The sequence below is a fragment of the Takifugu rubripes genome, chromosome 17, assembly GCF_901000725.2.
Source record: "Takifugu rubripes chromosome 17, fTakRub1.2, whole genome shotgun sequence".
Lineage (NCBI taxonomy): Eukaryota > Metazoa > Chordata > Actinopteri > Tetraodontiformes > Tetraodontidae > Takifugu > Takifugu rubripes.
The window spans coordinates 9,163,669-9,190,843 of NC_042301.1; the positions used below are offsets into that span (position 1 = coordinate 9,163,669).

Here is a 27,175-nt window from a genome sequence, read left to right on the forward strand (position 1 = left end):
ACATTTTCAGTAATTCTCAGTTTTTGTAAAAAACAAAACCAAAACAATCCCGATTACAGTGCCGTAAACTCCGTTTTTATTTGAGAGTTGTACCTCCCGTCTACAGATGATCTCTGCTACCCCGCCTCCTCCCACTGCTCTCCCCGCCTCTGCAGCTCTTCCCTTCGGCTCTGCTGTCAATCTCGTCCTCGGTGTCTGCAACCCGGTGTTTACGGTCTAACTGGTCATTGCCCGGAACCCTTTAAGCCTGTTAAGGGATATTAGTCTTCCAGCAACTGAAAACATACAGACGGCAAAATGGTGAGAAGCGCGTTTTAAAATTGTGTTTGTCTTTGGTCATTTGAATAAAATCTCAACACCGAGCTTTTAGCTGTTAGCTTCAGACATTGCAGCTAGCATGAGCCGTTAGCTCCTGTTAACACAACGCTGAAGCTTTAACGAACGTAACACTTTGCGAATGGAATTATCAACTGTGGTCCTACTTGTGAGTTTACTTGATGACATTCGACCATGTGATCATTTTATGTTACGTCAATTTTCAGTTTAATAGAATATTGTCAAAATTAATGGCTTCAGGTGGAAATATATAAATATTGCTACGCTACTAAGAAGCTAGCTAGCTAGAGCTGCAGCAAAAATACTGCACAGTGGCGGCGGAAGAACAACTTTCAAAATAAAAGCTTCGTTGAATCATTTCCGCCTGTTATATCAATCGTGCCCCCTTTTTTTTTTTTTTTTTTTTTTTTTTTTTTTTTTACTGTTAGTCGTGTTTTTTTATGTACTCTGTATAAATGCGTAACAAAAATGTCGTTTTTCAGGGAAATGAAGCCAGTTACGCTCTGGACATGTGCTCACACTGTGAGTATTATCATTTTCCCTGTTAAAATGTCTTTACATTCCTGTTAAATGAGGGCATGTGTGAGGAGCAGAGTTTTGATTGTAAAAGAGGAACTCCGAAAATCTCTTCACATCACTCACACTTGACAAAATAATATTTTTCTATAACTGTTCAAGTACTTATACAAGGGTCACAGGTCATGTTGACTTTGCTCTGAACCTTCAGTTCTGCTTCAAACACCTTCTGTCATCATCTTCAGCTCTCAGAGTCTCCGCATGGCGGATGAAGTTTGTTTGGGTTCAGCAGATTGAGTTTGTCCTCCAACATCAGGAGCTTCTTTCACACCAAAAACTCTTGCTTCTTGTGTGATGTGCGCTATCTAGCGGCGGTTGTGTGTGATAACAGCAAGGTCTGGCCCTGCTGATTCAGGCCGATCAGCTGAGTGATTAGAGTTGAAGCAAATGTCACATGACCCGTAGTTGAGGCTTAGATTGTGGCAGGAGGCTGAAACGTTGAGCAAGCAGGTTCTGCTGAGTAGCCATGGCCGGTATGAACAGGAAGTCAGGTACGTTTGCTCTCTGGGGCTGAGGAGACAGTAACCAGGTTGAGGTGATGGTTGGAGGTGTGGCCTGTGCTGACAGCTCTGCAAGGTCACGTCCTGTCTGTAAACTGTGTGTTTCAGTTGACGCTGATGAGATTAAGAGGTTGGGGAAGAGGTTTAAGAAGCTCGACCTGGATAACTCTGGATCCCTCAGCGTGGAGGAGTTCATGTCCTTACCGGAGCTCCAGCAGAATCCACTGGTGCAGAGGGTCATCGACATCTTCGACACCGACGGAAACGGGGAGGTTGACTTCAAAGGTGAGTGTTCACACCATCATCATCTGTTCCTCAGGAATCCCGCCACCTGAACTGGTGTTTTTCTTGTCTTCCAGAGTTCATAGAAGGCGTCTCCCAGTTCAGCGTTAAAGGAGACAAAGAGCAGAAATTACGTTGTGAGTTTGGAACATCCTGCAGCTACAGTTCTGAGCTATGTGCAGGAAACATGAGCAAGTTTCAATTCTGGCAGATAACTGATCATTATTTCTGTAGTAAAAGAAAACATCCAGTCATTTTAGATTCTAATCGTGCATATTTGTTGTTATTGCACATGTTGTCCACAAGTGGGCAGCCTGGTCCCTTCTCAAGTGGCCTAGAAATGTTTTGTTTTCATTAAGAAATTTAATTTTAAAACAACAATACAGGTGCTTACATAAGCATTCAAGCACTTCCTGTGTAATATGGAAACACAACTCATTGTACAGCAAAACTAAGCAATGTTAACTGGAATAAAGGAGAAATGCTAATTGATTTTGACATCCATTTATAAATTTCAGCAAACTGCTGCCATGGGACAATGTGTAATAAGAATAAAAACAAGCTCATTTTTTGTAGTCTAAAAAGTCAGCGAGATAGCTGAATTTGTAAAATAAATCCTTTTTTTTTTTTTTATCACAGTTGCATTCAGGATCTATGACATGGACAAAGATGGCTACATCTCCAATGGCGAGCTGTTTCAGGTCCTGAAGATGATGGTGGGCAACAACCTGAAGGACACACAGCTCCAACAGATCGTCGACAAAACCATCATCAACGCAGACAAAGATGGAGATGGCAGAATATCCTTCGAGGAGTTCTGTGCTGTGAGTTTAAAGCAACCGTTCAGATGACAACCCTCTCCCCCAGTCAAAAGCAGAACCCTCCGTGATGTCACTTCCTGTCTTCTGCAGGTCGTTGGCGGATTAGACATCCACAAGAAGATGGTGGTGGACGTCTGAGGTTTCGGTTTTTGTTCACTGAAGCTCGAAGCAGCACAACACTCGTCTGCTCGTCAGCAGAAGTGACAAACCCCGCCCCCAAACTGTCGGCCGCTCCTACGGAACAGGAAGTGGAAATGACTGCAAAGTTTTTCATCAGAGCGACAGGAGGAGGAACGCCGAGACACACGGACTGAATGTTACTGTTTTACCGTTTAAATCAAAGTTTCTTCTTTAAAAATGTAATTACGGAGCTCCGAGTGCCAACAAGAGTTTACTGAATTATAGAACCTGTGATTGTTTTTAATGTTTTTCATCTACAGTTTAGTGTAAATATGGTTTTTGGCTGAATGTGGTCGTGATGGCTCCCCGTAGATGTCGTAAGGCAGCGCAGGTTCACGGCTGCAGGAGTGCACAGGAAAGTGTTGTATTTACATCAGAACAGGCTCAGAGCTTCAGCAGGTTCTACTTTGTGTTTCTTTTGAGTTTTGGCTGTTTCTGTGCTTTCGTGAGTGCTGGATTAAGTGTGTATCTGCAGGGTTCCACCACAGGAGATCTGTTGGACTGAAGGAAGGAAGCAGAAACCACCAGGTGGTTCTTGGTTAAATATGAGTGAATTACTGTGACCGCTGTGATCCGTGCATGAATTTGTGCTGATGTTAACACGCTTGCACTGACAAATGTTGCTTAATCTGAACGTTTGATGCCTTCAGTAGAACCTTAATCTCAATAAAGATTCTTTCTTCAACTCACACAAGTTTTTGGATTCTAGATGGTTAAATTTGTAGATTTGGTGTCTTTGGTTGAGTTTCTGGAACAACAGTCCCATTTGAGTCTCAGCTCACTTTGAGACTTTAAACACCCAACAATTATGTCATCACTGCAAACATTTATTGGAAAACTGGGACCAGATTAAAGTGCATCAGAAACAAATAAAAATAGATAAAACATATTAGAAATGTTTTAAATTTAGATCATACATTTTAAAAACCCCTTTTTCAAGGGTTTCTGTTGCTATTATTTGATCAATGTTGCCCTCAATAACCTTGAGTCACTCCTGACGCCACCAGAGAAAATAACATTTATATCTGACAGCAGCGCCTTCCATCTGTCTCCTCACCCTCCCAGGCTGGCTGTCTGGCTGAAAGCCCTGCCCACTCAGCTACCTGAACCATCTTGGGAGCCAAGGGAGGCGTGCACCTGTTGTCTCTTTGCTCACCCTCTCTTAGAACTGGTAACTAGGCTGCAATTGAAGTTACAGGCATGAGGGTCCAAGGGTATCCAAGCCTGGACTGGTTTGTTCGGCAGTCTGACTCAGACAGGTGTGCTGCTGCTGAGGAGAATCTGGGCCCGGACCCTGAGGTCCAGGCGTCAGAACAACTCTCAGATGAGTCCTTGGTGTCGATGCATAACATTGATTATTGGAGAAAACCCAGCAAGAACCTTTGTTCAAATGCCATTTAAGCCAGTGATGTAACAGGTCAAAAGTTTTACAAAACAGGGAAGTAGGAGCCTGACATCAGACCTGATACTGGTCCCAGATGGCCCCACTGAGGCCACAGAAGCCGGAGGAGGACAGGCGTCCTGGGAAATACACAGACTCAGAACCTGGTGACTACAGGCCAGTTCTAGAACCATTTCATAAAGTACTCATCACCAAAAATGTAAAGTTTTAGTCAAACTGGTTAAAAAATGCTGTTGTCAAGAAATAATAGAGAATAAAATGTTGCTTTTGCTCATAAAAGCCCAGTAAAACCAGTTTAGTTGACCCTTAAAGGTTCAGAACCGGGAGCTTTTGAGCAGCGGTCCAGCTATGTGCAGACAAGTCAGGCTGGTTCAAATTCAGCAGCAGCAGCAGCACTGCCCTGGACTCTGGGTGAGAGTTCTGGATTGGCTCCTCAGGTGGGAGGTCCCTGGTTCTGAGCAAGCTGCAGCCGCTGTCGGCGCCTCTCCATCGCCTGCTGCTTCTTCTGCTGAATCTCTGCCGCCGAACATCGAGCAGCTGTAGAGACAGACGGCGGGAAGATGGGTGAATGTTCAAATATCACATCTGCGCCGACTTTTACAGCTCCACCCTTAATGGTAACGGCCTTAACTGGCTTCTTAAAGGCGAATTGACTGCCTTGGGAGCGTCCCGTTGAGGCCGAACGGAGCCCGTTCTCACCCGTTACAGCAGCGGGAACTTTTGAGAAGAATGCACTGGCCAATGAGCTGCCGGTGGGGGAGACAAAGATCCTCTTGGCTGGTTGCAGAGCAGCTCTCTGCGGTCCATCAGTCCGCCCAGTGGAAGTCAGCCCTTCCTTCTGGATTTGGTTCTCCAGATCTTCACACAGCTCACAGAGCAGGTGGTCGTCCGCTGGGTCATCCCACACTGGGTCAGACGGCAGCAGATTGTCACCTGCAACCTTTGAGCTGCTGCATGTGTCAGAGCTGGATGACTGATTCTGATTGAACTCTGTAGCCTTTTTGGCTTTAATAGAGCTGCTTATATGTGCCGGTTCTTGCAGGTCTGATTTCACTGGCTGAGTCCACTCATATGCATCAGCACGACTGGACAGAGACTGGTTCTGCTGAATGTCTGAGGTGGCGTAGACACTCCCAGCAGATGACTGGTCACCTCTGCTGGCAGGTCTTTCACATCTGGGCGGTTTCTGTGTGGAACAGTACTTTGGGCTGGTGAACTTGTGGGGGTTCGGCGTCATCTCCAGCAACAAAGAGTCGTTGAGCAAGTCATCATCTTCCCAGTCATCCTCGAATCCGTCGTTGTTCAGCGTTCCCTTAACATCTGCAGCAGAAGAGGAGCAGAGCGAGGAAGATTTCATGTGTTGGGTGGGTCCATCAAAGAGGAAGTCCAGATCATCATCCATCTGCAGATCTGTCCAAACAACTGTCTTAGCCACTGCAGCTGGATCAGTGTTGTGGTGAACGATGTCCTGGGACAACAGGTCTGATTGGTGCCCCCTCTCCTCTTTCTCCTCCTCTTCGTCCTGATGAAACATGAAGTCAAACTGTTTGGCCAGTTTCAGTAAATCGTTGACGCCGTTCAACCTGAAATAGAACCATCAGAAACTCAATGCAGAGGCTGCTTTGATAAATCTCAGGGAGACTGGGCTTGTTTGGTTGAACTTCCACTTCCATATTGCAGTGGCACAGAAGCAGAACAATGAAGAACCCACCGTGGGGACCTCTTGGGTTTGGAAACCTGAACATCTGGTGTGCAGGGAATGGTGGCGCTGTCACCGAACCACTGCTGTAAAGTGGACTCTGCAGTCTCGGGTCTGCCGTGCTTCAGGAGGGAAGATCAATGTAAAAAAAAAAGGTTCTGTCTGCGTTGGACCTTAGCTGCAGGTCACTGACCTTCGGAGCGATTTTATTAACGATTTCAGATATGTCCACAACATGCGCTCGCTGTCTCCTGCCTCGCTTACCTGTAGAGGAAAACAAACAGAATGCAGAAAAAGACAAAGACAAAGAGTGGACACATCTAAACATTTTGGGTTAGTTCTCTTCTGGTTGTGACACCAAAGGTTACCCAGTCTGCGGGGTGAAGGAGACGTGGCGTCCCAGATGATATCCTGCTGAAAGTCTGAGTCATTTTGAGGAGACCCACTATGGAAAACACCCGACCTGGGTCTGGACATCCTGGTGGGGGTCTTAAAATCTACAAGAGACACAAACCACTGATCAACAACTAGCACATAATCTGAACAGGACACATCAACAGATAAACACATAAATATGTTCAGTTTTATTACTAATCTGCTTTGTTTCAGAAAATTCTCCTCTTTATAAAATATATAGATTGACTCGGGGTTTTACAGTTTCCCGGGAAAAACATTTAAATAGGTCAAAGTCAACTTCGGATCGATCCAGTTTGAATCTCAACAGAATTAAAATTCAGAGAGATTGGAGTAATGTTTTCATTAGAACGATAAAACTAAGAGGTGAGCGCAGCTGGTGTCGGAACCAAGACCGAACCACAACAGCCAGAACTCCGCTTCAAACAGCTGAGTTAATGCCAGTCACATCCAGAACTACTGACCTAACTGTTGGCCAGGGTCTATCTGGGACGTTATCTGCTGACTCGCTCTGTAACTCCGGCCCAGTCGGTTCGGTTTGGACAAAGGCGTCTGTTGCTCCGTCATCCCGAACAGAGGATCAGCCTTCGGCTTTCCTCTCTTCATACCTCCAGTACAGCAATTACATGGACGTCTTTAATGTGTTTTTGCAGAATTGTTCCTCGTTACCATCACTTTATTTGGTTAGAAACTCGGTTCTTCTTTCAGTGGAGTTTTTGAACATCCCGCCATCTTGTCATTCCCAGGATACACCTCTTCTTCACTTGTGTTTTCTGACGGACTACAGACCAATGTAAAGGTGCATGTCGCCACCTACTGTACCGGAGTACGTAACTGCATGGCTTAATCGAAGCGTTCTATTCTTGAAAATAAACCTGTTTTTTTGTACTATGAAAGTACATAATTGAGCTTTCGTAGAAGTCCCCCTCCTCACAGCTCCTGTATTCTAAAAGCACATGCTGGAATGTATTTCGTTAAAGGTAAGGCACTTGTTAAGACCTGTATGACCAAACCTTAATCTCAATAGTCAATTCAATTTCCTCATTCCTGTATTTGCTTTTCATTTTTTAAGTTGGTTGTTTTAAAATACTCAAGTTTTAGGGATAAAAGCACTTATTTCTATCATCTTGACTTCAATTAATCTAAAATTCAAGTATGGACCAAGTATCGCTAATGCTTCACCAGGTTTGCACCAAACTAGGATTTTGACTTAAAACTGTCCTGATTATTAGAAATTCATTTTTTGAGGCCTAATATTCCCCCCAAACAAACAAACAAATAATCCAACAGCATGGGATGGTTTTTCAGGTCAGTTTTCCATAGGATGAACTCAATGAATCCATTTCCCAGAAAACACTGCTCATCTCTAAAAAAAAAAAAAAAAAAGATCAGAGGCTCATTTGGAAGAACTTGAGGAAGATGAAGGTCTGAGCTGCTCAATTCATTGGTCTGTAACCCCCCTAAGAACTTAAATGGAATTCACACATTGTTTTCCCTAGGATTTAAAACAGCACTTTGGAATGATGAATGCTACTGGAATGTTGGGATGAATCCTGAATTTACTGTCTCTGCAGGAATCTGAATTTTATAGGTGGGAGTGAAGCTGTGAGGAGATGTAAGAACATTCATGGAAGTGTCCTTGTCTGAACAATGAACTGAACAATCTCCAAAATTGACATATTATGGTTTTTTAAAACATTTTTACACAAATTAAAGTGATGAAGATCAAATGATCTGAAGGTCCTGGTTTGATGAAACCAACGAGACAACATCATCTGCAGAAAGCAAGAATTAAGTCCTGTAGTTCCTAAACTGCCAACTCAGTGCCATCAATGGAAACTAAGTTCCTGCCCTGGTCGTACAGTGACAGCCAAACTGCCCTTATCAGAGGGCCCTCGACCCCATACTCACGGAGCATGAGTTTATTTTTCACGACGACCTCCAGAGACTCTCAGAAACTCCACTCTGTGAATTTTTGAGTGATGCCTTTGATTCTGGAAGCGAAGCTCCGAGTCATCACACAGCTTCAAACGACATGAAGGCAGTTTGAACAATTCCCAGAAGAGGGCACTCAGACACGAGGTCGGAGCTGCTGCCTGTCAGTCACCACATGTTTGTGTCTTCAACTTCAAAATAATCCACTGAAAACTTAAAAAATCCTCTAAATAAGTTTGTCCGACTCATGAAAAAAAAACTCACTTTCATTAAATGGAGTAATTGATTGTGGGAGTTAAGGAGGCTGTTCTGTGAATTCTCAGGAGATGATTGAGGAGGCCCACTGGAGCACGAGGAGGAACTAATCTCTCCATTTAGGAGTTCACAGCAGATTTATGGAAATCAACTCTGCAGTCAAACTCCAGGAGGAGACGAAGGGCTGGATTGGGGAGTGAGAGGGTCCAAACACAAACCCCCTCAAGAATAGATCATACGGAATGAGTTTCAAAACATCACTGGGTCACTTTTTAAAAAACTTAAATTTGAAGTTTTATTCCTCAGATTCTTCTCAGTTTAATTCATTTTCCACCTTCTCTGGATTCTAAAGTCAAAATTTGTCTCCATCATCACCATCTGAAAAACAGTCTGAAGGCTTTTGCCAAAAGGCCAAAATGGAACCGGCAGACCTGCTGATGAAGCCTTTGGACTGAGGAGGATCTGGGGTGGAGCTCAATGATGAGTCAAAGATCCTGTTATCCTGATCTCTAATGACACATTCAGCAGATCAAATAAAATCTCTCTACTCTAAAAATTCTAACATTCAGTTCCGGATGTTCAGCCATATGAATTTTATTATCTGAAATAAACATTAATGTCTAAACAAGAACAATGGTAAGAACAAAGGCAGTGTAACCAGTAAATGAGACAACTGGATCACTGGAGGAACTAAAGCATCTGCAGTTGCTAAAACAGTAGAACAAAAATGTTTAAACCTTTAAAACCCGAACACATCTGTCTGGGAAAGTGTTGCAGATGTCAGACGAGCTGATTTCAGCCAACATGTGTCCAGATTAAAAACTAAAACCACATCATGAACATGTGGAGGAAACAATTTCCTCCTGATTATTCATCCTTTAACATCTGGAAGTTTGGTTCTCCAAGTGGTGAAGAGCAAAACAGTCCGATAGAGAATGTTTAAACGGTCCCCTGAGAGTCATGTGACTGTTGCAACATCATGTGACCAAAGTCTCTCCCTTTGAATCCTTTTAAGAAGAAATCCAGAAAAAGAAAAGCAGCTTTCACATCTGTGCAGAAGACAGTTCAGTCCTGGAGCCTCAGTTGGGGCTCCTCACCTGCTGAGGTGGTCTGCAGATCAGCTGACCTGTGCACTGTGCAGGAAACAGACAGAAGTTAGCTGAGCACGTAGCACAATAGCGTCTCCATCTCTTTACTTCCTCATCTCACATTACTCTGTCAGACTCTCAAATGAAGCGTGCCTGTGATGCAATTGGACTGTGTGTAATCAAATGAAGAGATCAGTTGATCTCTCACTAAAGATCACTCGATTAGGGGGAGGATGAAGATATTCTCAGAGGATTCATTGATCTTTAAATGTCATGGAAACAGATTTAATTGGAGAGGAGGGGTTAACGAGCACTGATTGGACACAAAAAACTTCTGTAGTGGAACTTCTGTTACTCACAGTGGTTACTTGGGTAACCAGGTGGCTCCTCCCACTGCAGCATGGCAGTGGCGATGTTATATGTAGTGCCACTGTCCATCCATCCCCACGCCACCCATTGGACCTGCAGGACAAACACAGAGAAGCTCATCAGACCTCTCTGGAGGTCATTAGACCAGTTCTATGTGTGTGTGTGTGAGTGTGTGTGTGTGTGTGTGTGTGTGTATGTGTGTGTGTGTGGGTGTGTGTGGGTGTGTGCATGTGGCAGCAGGTGTATACCAGGTGGTCTGATTCCCATGTGCGTCTGCCGGTCCATCACGAATCCTCCCATTGGCTGAGCTTCTGAGCCGTACACTCCCGTCTGGCTCACTGTGAACATGATAAAGATACGACTCGAGTTCCATTTTCAGAGAGCAACAGTTGCTCGTTTGGCTGTGGAGTGGCGCTTTTGTGGAAGTCAACAGCAGGATTAATATTAATAAAGTTCAGGGGATGAAAGTCTAATAGGTTTAGAGAGGCTCCTATTGGAACAAACCCCAGGTTAAACTGGTCAAAGCACTGGTCAGCCAGACTGATTCACATCTTTGTCTGGTGCTAATCCTGCTAACAGAGAACATTTAATCTGCACAAACACAAAGAGCAGCAGAAGCATAAAGACTCTGTGTGTGTGTGTGTGTGTGTGTGTGTGTGTGTGTGTGTGTGTGTGTGTGTGTGTGTGTGTGTGTGTAAATATAAAGCTCAGAAAAACTCGCCTGCTCTGTTTGATTGGTCAAACATGGGTTGAACAATCCGCCTTCTCGCATTGATGAACCTGAGAAATGGAGTTTAAACACTAATTAAAGCTCAAATTTACAGGGCAGTGACTTTACTGCTCCCACAAGACGTGATGATAGTTATTATTATTATTATTATTATTATTATTATTATTATTATTGAATGCAGACAACTGTGAAGGCAACAGGATCATTCATATGCCAGTCTTAGAATCTGTTTTCCTTATATGCACGACCTTTGATCTTACACCTTCTGTGACCTCTCTCCACCTTTAACCCCTTCTCCCCCTCCCTCTTCAGAGGTAAGTCCTGGTCTTCCTCAGCTCAACGCTTTCTAAAGCAGCAGCGACCCCTCCTGACCCGCCTTGCAGTGAAAGCTCTGTGGCTCCTCACATGATTTATGGGCCCCACCCCCACTCCAGTTCACCCAGTAAAGAAGAGTACAGAGTTTAGGGGCGAGCCAGTTTCCTTTTCAGGAAAACAAAAGGCATGACCATCTATTTCAGGGAGTCGTGGGGGGGTGGGGTCCAGGGGTGAGGAATACATTTGAGGAGTAAATTCACATGAGAAAATCTCTGAAAGTGAAGCAGCGGCTACGTTATTGTTCAGGCTGGTGGACAGGGATGACAGTTAGACTGATGACATTGTTTTTAGAACTCAGGGTTTAACTTTGATCTTTGTCTCAGCATCTGCTGAGACATCATTTACTATCTTAATGTTATAAATCTCCAGATGCATTTATTTTGTTCCTCTAACTACCAGCTGGAGGTGAGCTAGTTCTTAGTACAGGTTAGAGAAACAGCTGGAAGTTCAAAGTGTCTCTTGGCTCTCAGTGCTACAGCTGTCCTGTTTGCACTGATGTTTACATTTCTGAGAAGATCAGGAACACCAGACAGGCCTCCACTCCTCACCTCCAGCCTCCAATCAACCCTCCCCCCAAATGGCCCCTCCTAACTGTAATTGGCTGGTAATCAAGCCCATGGGACTTGCTAAAATAACAAGCGTCACCACTTCTAATGGGACAGAAGATGCGTTGCTAACAGCGACAACTCACCAGTTGTTGACCTGTAGGATGGTGAGGCCGGTGTCCTGAGCCAGCTGCTTCTTCTGCTCCTCCGATGGGTACGGGTGCTGGATGGGGACAAACCATCTAGTCCCATTAATCCTCCCACAGAGCCTTTGTTCATCTTTCTACAGAGCTCCAGAAGTTTCTGTTATTATTTTGAGTCAGATTCGGCAACGTGTGACCACTTAACCATTTTTGTTTGTGGTTGTGTTGATGATGGTGTCAGGGGGCTGAGAGGTTACAGAACCCGCCTCCACAGGGGGCCTGGGCCCTGGGGGCCCTGTCAGTGAAGTAATGGATGATGTTTTCTCTGAGGGAGCAGAGCAGCGCGATCACACAGGAGAGTTTCTGATTACAGCAGCATTCAACAAAAACCTCCTCTTAGACCCTCAACTGATGCTATTTGTGTCTCTGACATTAAACTTGTATTGGACGTTGATCCTACGTTGGCGGTCGTTACTGTTCAGGATGTAAAATAGACTCCTTCTTCCACATTTCTCAAAAGTTCTTAGCCAAAACATTTTCTGCCAACATGCCCCCCACTTGAATGCACCAGAAGGTCAAAGGTCAAGGACACTGAGACCTCATGATCACAGTTCCTAGGGTAGGATGAATGGACTCGCTGTGTCCTCAAACCTTGTCAACACAAGACGGCAGGAAAGCTTTTCATTCAACCAAAAAGCTTTGCGTTACCCTGTTAGCACTAATTAGGGCACAGGTGAGACGTGGGTTGACGGGGGCTGACGTGGATATCATTTCAGGACTGAGACTTACTGTGCAAAGTACTGGGGGGATGCATGTGTCGACGCCTGCAGCCATGGCCTCATTGTTACCCACATCTGCAGCTGTAAACTGCAGCTGATAGATGGATGGAGGTGTCCCCGTGCCCTCTGACCCCTGATGGTTAGAGGGCAGAGGGTCATGGAGGCTGCTGCCAGGGTTTCCCACAAATACATCTGTCCCTGCTCAGGCCAGGACTCCCATCCATCAGCCCAGCCCACACAGAAGCGGCGTTCAAGTCCCGCCCGGGAATCACAGCGACGCCTTTGAAAGTGGCGGATTCTCCTCATCAGTAAAACTGATCTAAACAAACAAAAATAAACTTTTAATCCTTTCCTGAACTCAGCTGGAGTTCTTGTAACAGTGTTCAGGTCAGGGCAAATCTGACAAAGGGCCCACAGGTGAAATACCTGGACCATGGCAGAGGGCAGAGGTCATGAGCCCTGGCTGGGAGGAGAGGGTCATTGTAACTTCAAAGTTGGTGAGAAGGCCTTCCCAGAGTTGGAACAAAAAATTCACCAAACCATCCAAACGTTCAAGGATCAAACATCACCCATCAGCAGGAAGAAACAGAAACCTCCCACAGAAAAAAGCTCTCATTCAAACAAGCAATATGATCAACCTTCCGCTTGAATCAACCTAAACAGGTGCTACAGGTGAGGGCAGGGCTTACCGTCAGGTGCTGGAACAGCCAGGTTCGCAGGGTGTTGGTGGCCACTTTGGGGAAAATTCCTCGTTTTTTGTTGTGCAGTCTTTCCTTTTCGGGGTCGTCATCGTCTCCAGTACTAGGAGATGCCGCACTATGATCCAGACAGTCACCTGACACCCCCATCCCAATGCACACACACACACACACACACACATATGCACAAACACAAAACATCAATATTTGTACTTTGAAAAGTAAACAGTGTAAATCTTGATTGGACGGGTGGGTTCATGGCTTCGCTTCTCTGACCACCAAAAGATGTAGGACTGCAAACTCACTCACACACACACACACACACACACACACACACACACACACACACACACACACACACACACACACACACACAGGCATGTACATACGCACTAACAGATCCCCACTACTAGAAAATGCAGCCTTTCATGATCCTGCTCTTCACAGTCTGGTTAATGAGGCAAAGGTGAACCCAGGTGACCCTGCAGCCACACCTGCATGACAACATGCATCCTACAGGGCATGAGAGTCCCCACAAAGGTGGAAATAATGATAGAAATGATGCTGAACACTGAAAACAAGCCTCAAGAGGCTGATTTACAGCAAACCGCCCACAGAGAGATGCTGAGACAACACCTGAGCTCTGAAGAGGGAGGAGAAGGAGGAGGAGCAGCAGGAGGAGGAGGAGCCTCACAAGAGCTTCAGTAAAAACTTCAGTCAAAATTCCCTGACGAGTGACAGGAAATAACTGCAGGAACTACTGTATATTTACTCTGGAGAACTGCTAGAATGGTTATTATCAGTCAGTCAGAACCATCAGGACTTCTGGTTTCTGACACATGTGAAGAAGCTCCATCTCTTTTGGTGGCAGTTTTCTAAGAACAGTTTGAAACAACCTTTTTGCACAGGCCTCTGTTTACTGCTATCTTACCAGGCACACACAGAGTACTACACAGGAAATCTCCAGAGCTCATTAGCTTTTGAGCTAGTGTGCTAACAGCATCTTAGCGCACCTGTACATTAACACCAGCAGGCTTCAGTGGTGAATGCTGGATTTTATTTTTGGACTGCGATGCTAACAGAACACAATGTGGTCCCCCAGCCTGATTCCTGCATGTTGTCCAAAACATTTGCTGTAGTTCCAGGTGGTCTCAGGGTCAGCTCTGGTGACACTGCTAAGATTCAAGGTTTCCTCTTTGCAGTAGGTGTCACCTTGCTCACTGCTGTTTTCCCCACTCTGACAAGTGTTTCCACGACTAGATGGCCCTGGTGTGCCTGCAGATCGGATGGAGACGGCATCGGCGTGATCTCTGCTCCACGAAATCTGTTGAGATTTAAGTGACATTTTTGCAATAATGACACAAACAGTGTGTTTGTGTGGGACTGCAGGCCCACACAAACAGTGTGTTTGTGTGGGACTGCAGGCCCGGCAGCCACCTTCGTTGTAGTTTTGGGAAGCGCCAGCAACCTTACCTGCTCAACATCGTTGCCCGACAATCTGATGAAATCCTCACTGTCCGATCTGTTTCCGTCGTTGTCATCAATAACCAGATCGATGGGCATTTTCCCCTTCAGACAGTCGATGTATCGATGACAGAAGTTATCGCAGAGCTCGTGAACCTAAGGAATCAATAATTCATTCATATTGAGCCACTGAAACAGAAATGTGACCTCAGACAAGTTCTGTCACCTTCTCCAGCTCCAACAGGTGGAACCGCAGAACCTGGATGGCCTGGATCATCTACAGAAGCACCAACTTGCCTTTACAAACCTGTTGTTATCCATGTTGAAATACAGTACAGGCACTAAAGTCACTCACCAACTCATCTAGCTCAGGGTTTGATGAGAATATCAGCTTCTCTGTTCTGATCTGGATGCAGAGAAAGAAAATTTGTGATGTTAAATCTTCAGTAAATACTGATAAAACACTTGGACAAATGTCAAAAATAACAAGGAAAAGTTTACAAAGATATGAGCTAGTTAGCCTAGTGTTAACATGCATTACAACAGCCACTTTACAGACATCACCTAAAGGCTGAACTTTTACTACAATAAACAAAAAATTATCATTATTGTCATCAGTTTGACTTTTTCTGTGTTTTTTAACTTTTACCTGTTTGGAGAAGACGAGGATGTCTTCACTGAAGGAGTCTGAGGAGCAGACGTCTCCTCCTGCCACGCAGCTCTCTCGAGGCGTGCACGTCGCCAGCTCACATTTTTCAAAAATCAGAGCGAGCAGTGGGAACAAGGGATGTCTGGAGGAGGAGAAGGAGGAGAAGAGAAAGACAAAGAGGGGGAGGGGAGGAGGAGAAGGAGGAGTAAGAAAAGAGGAGAGACAGGAGGAGCAGAACAAATGAATTTCTAAGTAAGGCCTTGAACATATATATTCAAAATTGTTCATGTGACACCTTCAGGTAACTGTTGATGAAAGAGTTTGATTCTTGTTATTACATATTTTATGACTGTAATCTTAATAATAACTGCTCATACAAAGAATCACGTGGATTATTTAGTTCTGACATTAAAGAGCATAGAAATGCATTTTAGCCAAAATGTTATTAAATACAACCAAAACTTTGATTTTGCTGTTAAAACTAACACAGACTATTGCTGTGTTTTATAAGGTCCGTGAACTCATCATACCCATAAAGGACGTCTTTGTCCCCAGATGTTCCCGCCACGCTGCTGGTTTGGTTGGACTGGGAGTAGTGGTGCGGTACGTATGTCCCAGCAGGCAGGTGGATGGTCTGCAGAGAGCGAGAAGTAGGGTGGGAGGGGGCATCTCCATAAACCCCACCCACCGTGTCCAGGTCGTAATGGGCCAAGTCTTCATACTGGAAGACAGGAGAATACGTGACCTCTGACCTCTGCGGCCACAACAATAATGGATCAGTGTTGGAGTTCATGTTCACTTCTCTTTTTAACTTCTCATTAAATGCGTGTCTAACTTTCATGCTATGTTTGAACTGGCTCTGATGTTGAATAAGGAACAGCAATTAATAAGGAACAGCAATTAATACAACTTTTACAACTTTTATTCCACATTCAAATAAAACATTAACTTCGAAAATAGATTATTGTCACATGAAATTCAAAAACAACACTGATTTCTGAAAAGTAGCAAATAGAAAACTGATCAAACAATATTTATTTATTTCTGATCTGTCCATCGCAAAGGTTATTACAGACTTTTATTTCAGCCTTAATAATAATTTTCATACTTTTCAAACAAAAAATACACATATTCTTGATGTTCATTAGAAACGGTTCCTGTTGCCCTTTAAATGTTTTATTATTATTAATATTATTGTTGCATTTTTACAGGCCAGAATATTAAAATTACTATAATTTGTCCGTAATTTGGTGCTGTTGAATCATTTAACTTTTATTTTGTCTTGAACTGAAAACATTAAACTGATTTTAAATAACTCAACAATAAAATGACCAATAATCTATGTATCACGGATTCGGATTTTTTCTTTCTGTCGGGTTTTAATCGGAATAATGAAATTGAATCTGGTAAAGCTACAAAGTACAGTTATTATGAATGATAACATATTATCTATTTCTTTTTGGTGGAGTACAAAATATTTTACCTCTCATAATTTAGAAGTTTAAATGTATTTTGAATGTATTTTAAGACGTTTAGCTGTATTTTTAAAATCACTAGGTTGATTGAAACTTTAATTGAAGTCATATAAAGTAAACAAATGTTTCAGTTTGAAGGTTTCAGAAAAGTAAAAAGTGAAAAGTTTGAATGTTTGAAAATAATAATATGACCTGCAAAAATTAAACCGAGTGAAACTTTGATCAACGTTAAAATGTTCAGTCATAAGTGGAAATAGGTTGCGGGACCTTCAGAAACAAAGTTGGGCTGACGTGTGATTTTACGCACCCGCTGCGCCATCGGCAAACTTCAGCTGAGTCCTGCGGAGAAAACACGCATCCAACAGTCCGTCACTTAATCCTGAGTGGAACAATTCCAAGAGGAACACGCACAAACCCGCCGGTGGCCGCTGGCCCCGCACCGGTTTCAGTGGTAGCAGCTCGGCCAGACGCCACCTCCGGCTCCAACAACCCGCCGCTCCGTCAGCGAGTCAGATCTCCAGCGCACACTGAAGCCGGGAGGAGCGCAGGATGTGAGCCGCTGTGATCCGGGACCGTGCGGGGCTGATTCCTGCGTGGAGGAGCGTTCAGATCCCCACCGCCGTTCCGAAGGAACGGCCTCCTTCCCCCTCAGAGAACGGGCCTCCGGCTGTGAGAGGGGATAGAGGGGGCAGGTTCTCGTCTCAGTTAAAGCAGCAGAGGCTGTCAGGAGGTCCGAACTCAGCAGGTGAACTGCTCCACAACGTTTTTGGACTGAAAGCACAGAAGGTCCATAACGATTAAAAAAAAAAACCGAGTGTTAACAGGATCTAACAGAACCCAGCTCAAAAAAGAGGATACCGCTGATTCCGGTTAAAGTATTTGGGGGTTCGACCCGGTTAACTTGACACCAGAACAAAAGAGTCAAACATTCCTATAAATTCAGCCAGAAGATGAAGATGAAGCGTCTTCTAACGTTTATGAAACCCTATCCTGATAGCTGATTCTCAGCGATGAGCTCCAGTATGAGACCCTGAAGGTGGAACAGATTAGAAGAATTTTCCATCTGTGGAGAATCAGATTAAATCAACACACACACACACACACACACACACACACACACACACACACACACACACACACACACACACACACACACACACACACTTTGAAAATAATATGGAACTCTGTCTCCATCTAGGTGTCGAAAACTGTTACTGCACCATCGCTATAATTATGAACTCATTAAAAAGTAAAAATAACAACCGGCTGCCAAATTTGTGTATTCACATTGAAATACCTCCTCCGTGAACCATCACCTTATCGTGGTGGAGGAGTTTGCGTACCCTAATGAGCCTGGAAGCTATGCTGTCCGGGGCAGTTTGCCCCTGGTAGGGTCTCCCAAGGCAGATTGGTCCTAGGTGAAGGGTCAGACAAAGAATGGTTCACAAGACCCATCATGGAACATCTAAAAGGGAAGCCGCGTTCCCAGCCCAGAGGGTTACCGGGACCCCACCCTGGAGCCAGGCCTGGGGCTGGGGCTCGATGGTGAGCGACTGGTGGCCGGGCCTACGTCCATGGGGCCTGGCCAGGCCCAGCCCGAACCAGCTATGTGGACACTCCCGTCTCCAGTGGACCCACCACCCGCAGGAGGAGCATGAAGGGTCCGGTGCAGTGTGGATTGGGCGGCGGACCAAGGTGGGGGCCTTGGCGGTCCGATCCTCGGTTATGGAAATTGGCTTTTGGAACATGGAACGTCACCTCTCTGGCGGGTAAAGAGCCGGAGCTTGTGGGGGAGGTTGAGCGCTTCTGACTAGATACGGTCGGCCTCACCTCCACACATAGCATTTGGCTCAGGAACCTAAGTCCTTGAGGGGGGTTGGACACTCTTCTACGCTGGAGTTACTCAGGGTGAGAGACGGAGAGCGGGGGTGGGCTTTTTGCTTGCCCCCAGACTCTCTAGTTCGACATTGGGGTTCTTGCGGTTGAGCGAAAGGGTTGCTTCCCTGTGCCTTCGGGTCGGGGAACGGGTTCTGATGGTTGTTTGAGCGTATGCACCAAACAATTGTTCAGAGTACCCGCCCTTTTTGGAGGATCTAGGACGGATGCTGGACAGTGTCCCAAATGGGGACTCCATCGTGCTGCTGGGAGACTTCAACGCTCACGTGGGCAACGACAGCATGACCTGGAAAGGCGTGATTAGGAGGAACGGTCTGCGCGATCAGAACCAGAGTGGTGTTCAGTTATTGGACTTCTGTGCTAGTCGCAGTTTAACTAACACTATGTTCGAACATGAGGTTGTTCATCGGTGCTCTTGGCACCATGACAGCCTGGGCCGTAGGTCAATGATTGACTTTATAGTCGTGTCAGCTGATCTGCGGCCATATGTTTTGGACACTTGGGTGAAGAGAGGAGCAGAGCTGTCAACTGATCACTACCTGGTGGTGAGTTGGATCAGGTGGGGGGGAAGCCACCGCGCGGACCTGGCAGGCCCAAACGCTTAGTGAGGGTCTGGTGGGAACGCTTGGTGGAGGAATCTGTCAGGCTGGTCTTCAACTCCCACCTCCGACAGAGCTTTGATCGTGCTCCGAGGGCGGTAGGGGACATTGAGTCTGAATGGGCCATGTTCTGCTCCGCCATTGTCGAGGCGGCTGTCGCGAGCAGTGGCTGCAAGGCCGCTGGTGCTGGTCGTGGTGGTAATCCCCGTACCCGATGGTGGACACCAGAGGTGAGGGGAACTGTCAAGCCGAAGAAAGAGGCCTACAGGTCATGGCTGGTCTGTGGGTCTCCGGAAGCAGCTGACCGGTACAGGTTGGCTAAGCGGGTTGCGGCCGCGACAGTCGCAGAGGCAAAAACTCGGGCATAGGAGGAGTTCAGTGAGGCTATGGAGGAAGACTTTCGGTCTGCACCGAGAAGATTCTGGCAAACGTTCCAACGCCTTAGGGGCGGCAGGCGGCAACTTGCCCACACCGTGTTAGGTGTGCGTGGGGAGCTGCTGACGTCTGCTGGGGCAATTATCCAGCCGTGGAAGGAATACTTCTAGGAGCTCCTCAATCCTACCAACACGTAACCTCAAGATGGAACAGAGTCGGATGACCAGGAGGTGGACCATCCAATTTCGGAGTGGAAGTTGCCAAGGTAGTGAAACAGCTGCCCGGCGGCGGAGCTCCGGGAGCGGATAAGATCCGCCCGGGGTATCTTAAGGCTCTGGATGTTGTAGGGCTGTCCTGGTTGACACACCTCTGCAACATTGTGTGGACATCGGGGGCAGTGCCCTTGGACTGACAGACCGGGGTGGTGGTCCCTATTAAGAGTGGGGACGAGAGGGTCTGTTCCAACTATAGGGGGATCACACTCCTCAGCCTCCCTGGGAAAGTCTATGCCAGTGTGCTGGAAAAGAGGATTAGACTGATAGTCGAACCTTTAATCGAGGAGGAACAATGCGGGTTTCGACCCGGTTGTGGAACCACGGATCAGCTCTTTACCCTTGCTGGGGTGCTTGAGGGGAGTAGGGAGTTTGCCCAACCAGTCCACATGTGCTTTGTGGACTTGGAAAAGGCTTATGACCGGGTCCCCAGGAGCATCCTGTGGGGGGTGCTCTGGGAGTATGAGGTGGACGGTCCCTTGACAAGGGCCGTCCAGTCCCTGTACCAAAGGAGCAGGAGTTTGGTCCAGATAGCCGGTTGTAAGTCGTACTCGTTCCCAGTGAGGGTTGGACTCCGCCAGGGCTGCCCTTTGTCACCGGTTCTGTTCATAACTTTTATGGACAGAATTTTTAGGCACAGCCAGGGAATGGAGGGTGTCGAGTTCGGTGGGCGGAAGATCTCGTCGCTGCTTTTTGCGGATGACATAGTTCTTCTGGCGCCATCGAACAGGGACCTCCAACAAATGCTGGGACGGTTCGCGACTGAGTGTGAAGCGGCAGGGATGCGGATCAGCACCTCCAAGTCAGAGTCCATGGTCCTCGCTCGGAAAAAGGTAGAGTGCCTTCTCCGGGTCGGGGAGGAGGTCCTGCCCCAGGTGGAGGAGTTCAAGTATCTCTTCAAGTATATCTTGTTCACGAGTGAGGGTCGGATGGAACGGGAGATTGACAGGCGGATCGGAGCGGCGTCAGCAGTGATGCGGGCGCTTAACCAATCCGTCGTGGTGAAGAAGGAGCTGAGCCGGAAGGCAAAGCTCTCGATTTACCGGTCGATCTACGTCCCAGTCCTCACCTATGGCCATCATCACTGGGTGATGACCGAAAGAACGAGATCGCGGATACAAGCGGCGGAAATGAGTTTCCTCCGCAGGGTGGCCGGGCTCAGCATTAGAGATAGGGGGAGAAGCTCGGACATCCAGGAGGAGCTTGGAGTAGAACCGCTGCTTCTCCACATCGAGAGGAGTCAGTTGGGGTGGCTTGGGCATCTGGCCAGGATGCCTTCCGGACGCCTCCCTTTAGAGGTGTTCCGGACATGTCCCACCGGGAGGCGGCCTCGTGGCAGGTGGAGAGAATACATCTCTTGCCTGGCTTGGGAGTGGCTGGGGGTTCCCCCGGAGGAGCTGATGGAAGTGGCCGGGGAGAGGGCTGTCTGGGCATCCCTTCTGAAACTGCTGCCCCCGCGACCCGGATCCGGATACGCGGGAGAAAACGAAACAAAACGAAACATTGAAATACTTTCACTTATATAATTTATTTGGTAGGTGTTATACACAGTTATATTAATGCCATCATTCTGAAATTCTATTTCGTTCGGTATGCAGTTGCGCAGGTTGACCACTAGAGGCCAGAATAAAACAGCAGCCCGTGAGATAAGAAACGTGACGCAATGCTGGGGAGTGATACGGTGATATTGACGTTATACATGGGGTAAATTAGACCTTAAAGTAAATGTTTAAAATATATATCATTGCTGACATTTGACATAAATAAAAACATATTATCTCATCACTTTGTTTCAACTGCAGTTGAATTACTACTTTACTGCATTACTACATGGACACTTAAGTAATGTTATTACCTCACGTACAGCAGTATATTCTTTCATTTAACCGTCTAACTGAACTTGTGCTCTTAATACTACAGTATTAGTGATTTAATAATAGTGCCTAATAACTGTTCACACTAATCTGAGGAATTTATTTTTGAAACATTTGTTGATTTTATTAATATTAATTTGCGGTAACAGCACGTGACTGCGGTCCTCTGGCTGTGACGTCACACGCCTCCTCTTCCTCACTGAATCCAACATGGAGTAAGAAGGAGATGGGGCTCGTCCGGGATCATCATCACCGACACCAGCGTACCACTTACGGTCAACGCATTCCAGCCCGGGTCGGCGGTGGAGGAGGAGGAAGCGGTGTAGGGGGAAGAGGAGGAGGTGAGAGAAGAAGAAGAAGAAAAAAAGGCAAGAAGGTGGAGGAGGAGGTCGCGTCTGCGGATGCGCCGCTCCGGTAACAGAGGAGGAGCCGCAACAAAACAGGTTTGTGGAGGAGGTGAGGAGAGAGGACACAACAGATTATAGAAGAGTCGAGCGGAGGAGAACCGGATCTGGTTCTGGATCTAGATCTGGATCTGGATCTGACACCGCCTCCGCCGCGTTGCTGCTGAAGGGCGCGGAAACATGAAGACACCGCAGCGTGCGGCCGCGGCGAGAGCTGATTATTACCAGAGGTGAAACACAGGAAGATGAACGAGGACACGCGCCCAGACGAGTGAGTACCCCAAAACCTCCGTGCGCAAGCACACACACACACACACACACAGACACACACACACACGCACACACAGGTGCCACCGCCACCTCCGTGACTGAACATGTAGATGTGCTGATATGTTGTGAAGAGAATGGAGCCTCGTCCTCCCCTTCTTCATGTTGGGGTGACAGAAAGGAAGAGGTGCACATGGAGCAGGTGGAGGGGCTCCAAACATCAGTGTTGGTGCTTCTGAGGAGGCCTCAGTGACTCATCATCAGCATGTTACAGCTGATCTGTATTCACCACACACACACACACACACACACACACACACACACACACACACACACAGACACATATATATATATATATATATTTAACACACAGTTTGGGTCTTTAACAGAATCAAGGTCCTGATTGAGTGTCCTCACACCTTCTTCAGCATGATAGAATTAAGCCCCGCCATCATTCGTAATCCTCCAACCTGAAAAAATAAATAGTCATGCTGGATATAATTTAAGATAAAAAATAACAACAATTTCACTTGTTGTCTTCCACCAACTGAGAATGTGGTCACTATGGTAACAGCCTACTGTCCAGTATGGCCCATGCTGCTTTCCCATCGTGGAAGGAGGTTGTCCTAATCGACCATGGTGTTCTTATGTGTGTTCTTCCCTCCATCTTCATCATATGAAGAGAAATCCATAAAAACACACTGAGGACTTTTATTTTGAAATAGTAAAGAGTGAAAACTGCATTGTTGAGCTTTATTTGATGAGGTTAATTGGTGGGTCTGGGGAACTGCTCAGGTTGTGAGGACACAATGTGCAGGTGCCCTGATGAAAGTGCTGCCTGCACGTCAACACATGAGTCACGCGTCCACGTGCAGCCACATAATAGACTTATAAAGAGTTTACTCATGATGCTTGTATTCAGATTCTTCTGTTCAGGTTTTCTTTTCAGGCTGAATTCCCACATTGGTGAACATTTCTGGACACATCAGTCAGCAACAGGTGTGAACAGGTGAACAGAGTCAGGGCCTCCACAGATGAGGCCCTATCAGCACTGGGTTTAACCCAGAAGCTCCAGTATCGCTGGTGGCTACAGTCACAGAAGCTGGTGCCCACCTGGACCCAGTCATCAGTTTTTAAATCTGTAAGGAGGCAGGTGAAGCTGCAGCTTAACTCCACCTTTACCTGGAGTCACCTGGCGGTCAGGTGAATGTTTGGTGAAGATGCTAATCTTCCCATTGGTGGACACCAGGAATGGTTCAGACACACACTTTGGCTCATAAGCCCCTCGCCCACAGCATGATCTCTTCTGTCTTTGCAGTGACAGCTACATTGTGCGTGTCAAAGCGTTGGTAATGACCAGGGACGACTCAAGCGGTGGCTGGCTGGCACAGGATGGATGCCTGAGCAGAGTGGGGGTCTGCAGGCTGCTACCAAGGGAACTGCTGGGAAAAAACACCTTCTTGATCCATGGAGAACGGCTCAAAGACAGGCAGGTAGGTGCTGGTAGGAGTTTGGAGTTTCAGGGGGGGTGAAGGTCCTGGAAGCACATCAGTCTCTCTTATCTGTTTATTTCAGGTGATTCTGGAGTGTTTCCTAAAGAAAGATCTGGTTTATACAAAGGCCACACCCACATTCCACCACTGGAGGGTGGACAATAGGAAGTGTGGCCTGACGTTCCAGAGTCCCGCTGATGCCAGAGCATTCGACCGGGGGGTGAGGAGGGCGCTGGAGGACCTGACGGAAGGTCAAAGTGCTTTACTGTTAGCATGATAGTTGTGTTGCGTGGGAGGGGCGTATCGACACCTGGGACCATATGAGTGGGTGTTGTGTTGTTGCTTCAGAATAATGTATTTATTCTGTAAATCCTGCTTTGGGCTTTGATGTTCTAGTCAACGCGCACAGATGAAAGGCGATATGAAGCTAACCATGCTGGCTAATGGTGCAGCAGCTGGATCTGACATGAATGATTTCACTTCCTGTGTTCTCCAGGGTCGACCACCTCCTCGTCAACGCTGCAGAACGAGGTGGAGCTCGGTGACGATGATGTCTTCACGGTGAGACTCCGCCCAGTTCTGATGGCTCAGACATTATTAAGATAGGGTTAGGGTTAGACCTCAGAACTGACCAGAACTCTTTGTTGTGTAGGGCACAGAGAACTTGGTCATGTGACTTCTTCTAACCTGTTGTGACCTGTGGACGTCGGGTTTGTCTCACTATCGTCTCCTCTGTTGTCCAGACGGCCACGGACAGCTCATCCAACTCATCTCAGAGGAGAGAGCCACTGGCCATGCACCCCCTGGCCCCACCCCACTTCTGCGAGGCCCGGCGGCACCAGTGCATTCTGGGGCATTTCTATGAGCAGCACTGGCCCTCGGAGCACCACTTCCTAGACCAGGTGAGACAGAACAAACCTCAGCTCTTCTCACCTGCTTATTTTTACACCAAAAAACCATCAGAAAGTTTTTAAAATGGTTTCCAGGTTTCTGCGGGTTTTTAGAAGTGTCACTCAAAACTGTGTTTACTGGTGATTTTACAGTGATGTTGTTTTCACTAGTCGCAAAGTCTCTGCTGTCTGACTGTTTGCCGTGCCCCTCCGTCTCTGCAGGGGCCGGACACGTTTCCACGTCATGTCAGCTTCCAGGTGGACGAGGAGGAAATCATACGCATCAACCCGGGAGAGCGAACCTGGCTCACGGGCTACGAGGATTACCGCCACGCCAACTGTACCTGGTACAAACTGCACCCAGACCACCGCGACGCCTATGTACACTTCACCAAGAGTGAGCCGCACAAACACAGTTACACATACCCGTACCCCCTGAGGTGCGATGTGCAGCGAGGCTGTGGTGGGAAACAGGACCGCATGGAGTTGAGCGATGGACCCAGGGCGGCGGTGACGCTGCAGCCGAGGGGGCTCCCGCACAAATGTGAGAGGCAGAAACAGGACAGCAAGCGCTCGCGCTGCATTTACTGTCAGGACATGTTCAGCCACCATGAAAATGGGCGGGGTCGCTGCCATGAGGCGCCGGACCCGATTCAGACCTGCATCAGACGGGTCAGCTTCATGTGGTGTGCCGACAGCATGCTGTACCACTGTATGTCAGACCCAGAGGGTGATTACTCCGACCCGTGCTCTTGCGACACCAGTGACCAGCGTTTCTGCCTCCGCTGGGCAGCGCTGGTGGGTCTGTCACTGCTGGCACCCTGTATGTGCTGCTACGCACCACTCAGGGCGTGCTACAGCTGCGGCGTGGCCTGTCACTGCTGCGGCGGTAAGCACAAAGCTGTGGGCTGAGCTAGCAAAAGACCCACTCCCCTCGCTGATGATGAACTAATGGGAGGAGATGACCAGTTGAGACTTTGTTCTTTGAAGAAAAACCCTGAATATTGAAGGGTATACACACACATAGACACACACACAGCTTTGTACTATTTGTCAGGTTTGTCATAGACATAATCATTCCCCAGTCCTTTACACTGACCCTGACTGTGATCCAACAAACACATGAAGAGTTTATTTTAAAGGATTTGTTACTGCAATAAAACATTTTTTCGTCAAACATAGGCAAGCTGCAGCATGACAGCATTGTTTCAGCCATAAAAAGTGTTAATTTCAGGGTGTGTGTGTTGGTTTACCGGCCTGAATTAGCAGATTTAGATTCCTCAGAACTCATCAAAATGTGATGTTAGAAGTCACAAACTCTAAGCATCGTTCCAACTTCCAACAGCAACATGGCTGTCTGCACTAGCGTCCATTATGCTGCCAGGATTCTTCCCAGTGTTGTGTCAATCAGACCAACAACATGAAGGAGACTAACATCCTGCCTGATCAACCCAATGAATTACATTAACAAGTAGACAGCACTAGTTTTTTTTAGAGTTATTTTTCATCTACAGAAAAACAGTCAGAACGATCTCTAAGTCTGCTGACAGGGGGCAGAGCACCAGGCCACCTGAGAGGCCTCTGCTGACGAGGACATGCTAACACAGAAGTTAGCAACACAACATTTCTGTCACCAAAGACATTTTCACTTACAGGAAGAAAAAATGAGAAAAATCTGTTTACAGAAAATCTTTATGTTGCACTCATGCTAGGCTACTGTGTGTGCTGACTGGAGCTGCTTTTGCACCAGAGTGAGTTAGCGTCATGTCAGAGACAAATAGGATCCCTCACACTGAAACTGCAGTCAAACTACAACAAACCAGAGCAACACCCCACTGTCGTGAATGGGTTTTGGAGACATTTGTTGATGAACGTTAACATATTAATCTGAAGCTAAACCCACTGTGTAGCACTTTATGTTTTTAAATAAGCTCAGCAGTTGTGTGCATCTGTCCGTTCGACCTCTGTCGTGTTTTCTTACAGTCAAACATCACGATATCGCTGCCACCGGCTGTGTATACGAGCTGGGTTTACTTCTTCTCAGTGGCGAGAGAAGTGAACCAGCAACCATTTGTCTGATGGACACAGCTTCTTTGGCTCTGTGTTTATCTCAGCTGTAAATGAAAAGTGCCTGATGCCTCCTTTTCATTTAGGTCCTGATATTTTAGAAGACCATTTCTGTGTAAAGAAAAGCAAAGAAAATTTGAGTGGTTTGTCTTTTTTTATACATAATTCACATTTATACTTGTAAAAACAAATAGAGTATATATATGTGTATATGTATCAAGTGTATGATGTACATTTTCAGTTCTATTTTTTTATTGTTTCTAATATGATGGATGTAAAAAAAAGACATGAATAAATACAAACACATCATCAGCAAACTATCA

General features: G+C 46.5%; 4 protein-coding genes across 14 annotated transcripts; 2 read left to right on the plus strand and 2 right to left on the minus strand.

Moving 5' to 3' along the window:
• The first annotated feature begins 149 nt into the window (after positions 1-149).
• On the plus strand, positions 150-3,384 carry ppp3r1b (protein phosphatase 3 (formerly 2B), regulatory s1ubunit B, alpha isoform, b). Its single transcript, XM_003972186.3, has 6 exons — positions 150-300; positions 819-858; positions 1,521-1,697; positions 1,772-1,831; positions 2,334-2,518; positions 2,606-3,384. The coding sequence occupies exons 1-6, from the start codon at positions 298-300 to the stop codon at positions 2,651-2,653; spliced, it is 513 nt and encodes a 170-aa protein (XP_003972235.1). The 5' UTR covers positions 150-297; the 3' UTR covers positions 2,654-3,384.
• A 117-nt stretch (positions 3,385-3,501) lies between these two features.
• Positions 3,502-6,972, minus strand: etaa1a (ETAA1 activator of ATR kinase a). Of its 3 annotated transcripts, none has more exons than XM_011612621.2 (6): positions 6,675-6,972; positions 6,165-6,293; positions 5,990-6,060; positions 5,809-5,918; positions 4,797-5,680; positions 3,502-4,634 (listed from the first exon to the last, which is right to left on the minus strand). In XM_011612621.2, the coding sequence occupies exons 1-6, from the start codon at positions 6,814-6,816 to the stop codon at positions 4,531-4,533; spliced, it is 1,440 nt and encodes a 479-aa protein (XP_011610923.2). In that variant the 5' UTR covers positions 6,817-6,972; the 3' UTR covers positions 3,502-4,530. The 3 variants fall into 3 exon arrangements, with proteins under 3 accessions (XP_011610923.2, XP_011610921.2, XP_011610922.2); XM_011612619.2 differs by having other exon boundaries at positions 4,729-5,680; XM_011612620.2 differs by having other exon boundaries at positions 3,502-5,680.
• Positions 6,973-8,685: 1,713 nt separating this feature from the next.
• Positions 8,686-17,767, minus strand: meis1a (Meis homeobox 1 a). Of its 8 annotated transcripts, none has more exons than XM_029851369.1 (14): positions 17,574-17,761; positions 17,023-17,486; positions 15,771-15,994; positions 15,241-15,382; positions 14,947-14,997; positions 14,818-14,868; positions 14,601-14,747; positions 14,340-14,451; positions 13,119-13,264; positions 11,654-11,730; positions 10,579-10,637; positions 10,106-10,195; positions 9,848-9,950; positions 8,686-9,533 (listed from the first exon to the last, which is right to left on the minus strand). In XM_029851369.1, exons 2-13 carry the CDS (start codon positions 17,032-17,034, stop codon positions 9,904-9,906), a joined length of 1,158 nt encoding a protein of 385 aa, XP_029707229.1. In that variant the 5' UTR covers positions 17,035-17,486; positions 17,574-17,761; the 3' UTR covers positions 8,686-9,533; positions 9,848-9,903. The 8 variants fall into 8 exon arrangements, with proteins under 8 accessions (XP_029707229.1, XP_029707231.1, XP_029707228.1 ...); XM_029851371.1 differs by having other exon boundaries at positions 15,771-15,961; positions 17,023-17,054; positions 17,131-17,760; XM_029851368.1 differs by having other exon boundaries at positions 17,023-17,761.
• Positions 17,768-21,920: 4,153 nt separating this feature from the next.
• spred2a (sprouty related EVH1 domain containing 2a) lies at positions 21,921-27,175 on the plus strand. 2 transcript variants are annotated; one of them, XM_029850888.1, is made up of 7 exons: positions 21,921-22,174; positions 22,259-22,406; positions 23,721-23,895; positions 23,978-24,146; positions 24,392-24,456; positions 24,639-24,797; positions 25,008-27,175. In XM_029850888.1, the coding sequence occupies exons 2-7, from the start codon at positions 22,381-22,383 to the stop codon at positions 25,695-25,697; spliced, it is 1,284 nt and encodes a 427-aa protein (XP_029706748.1). In that variant the 5' UTR covers positions 21,921-22,174; positions 22,259-22,380; the 3' UTR covers positions 25,698-27,175. The 2 variants fall into 2 exon arrangements, with proteins under 2 accessions (XP_029706748.1, XP_003972234.2); XM_003972185.3 differs by having other exon boundaries at positions 21,921-22,406.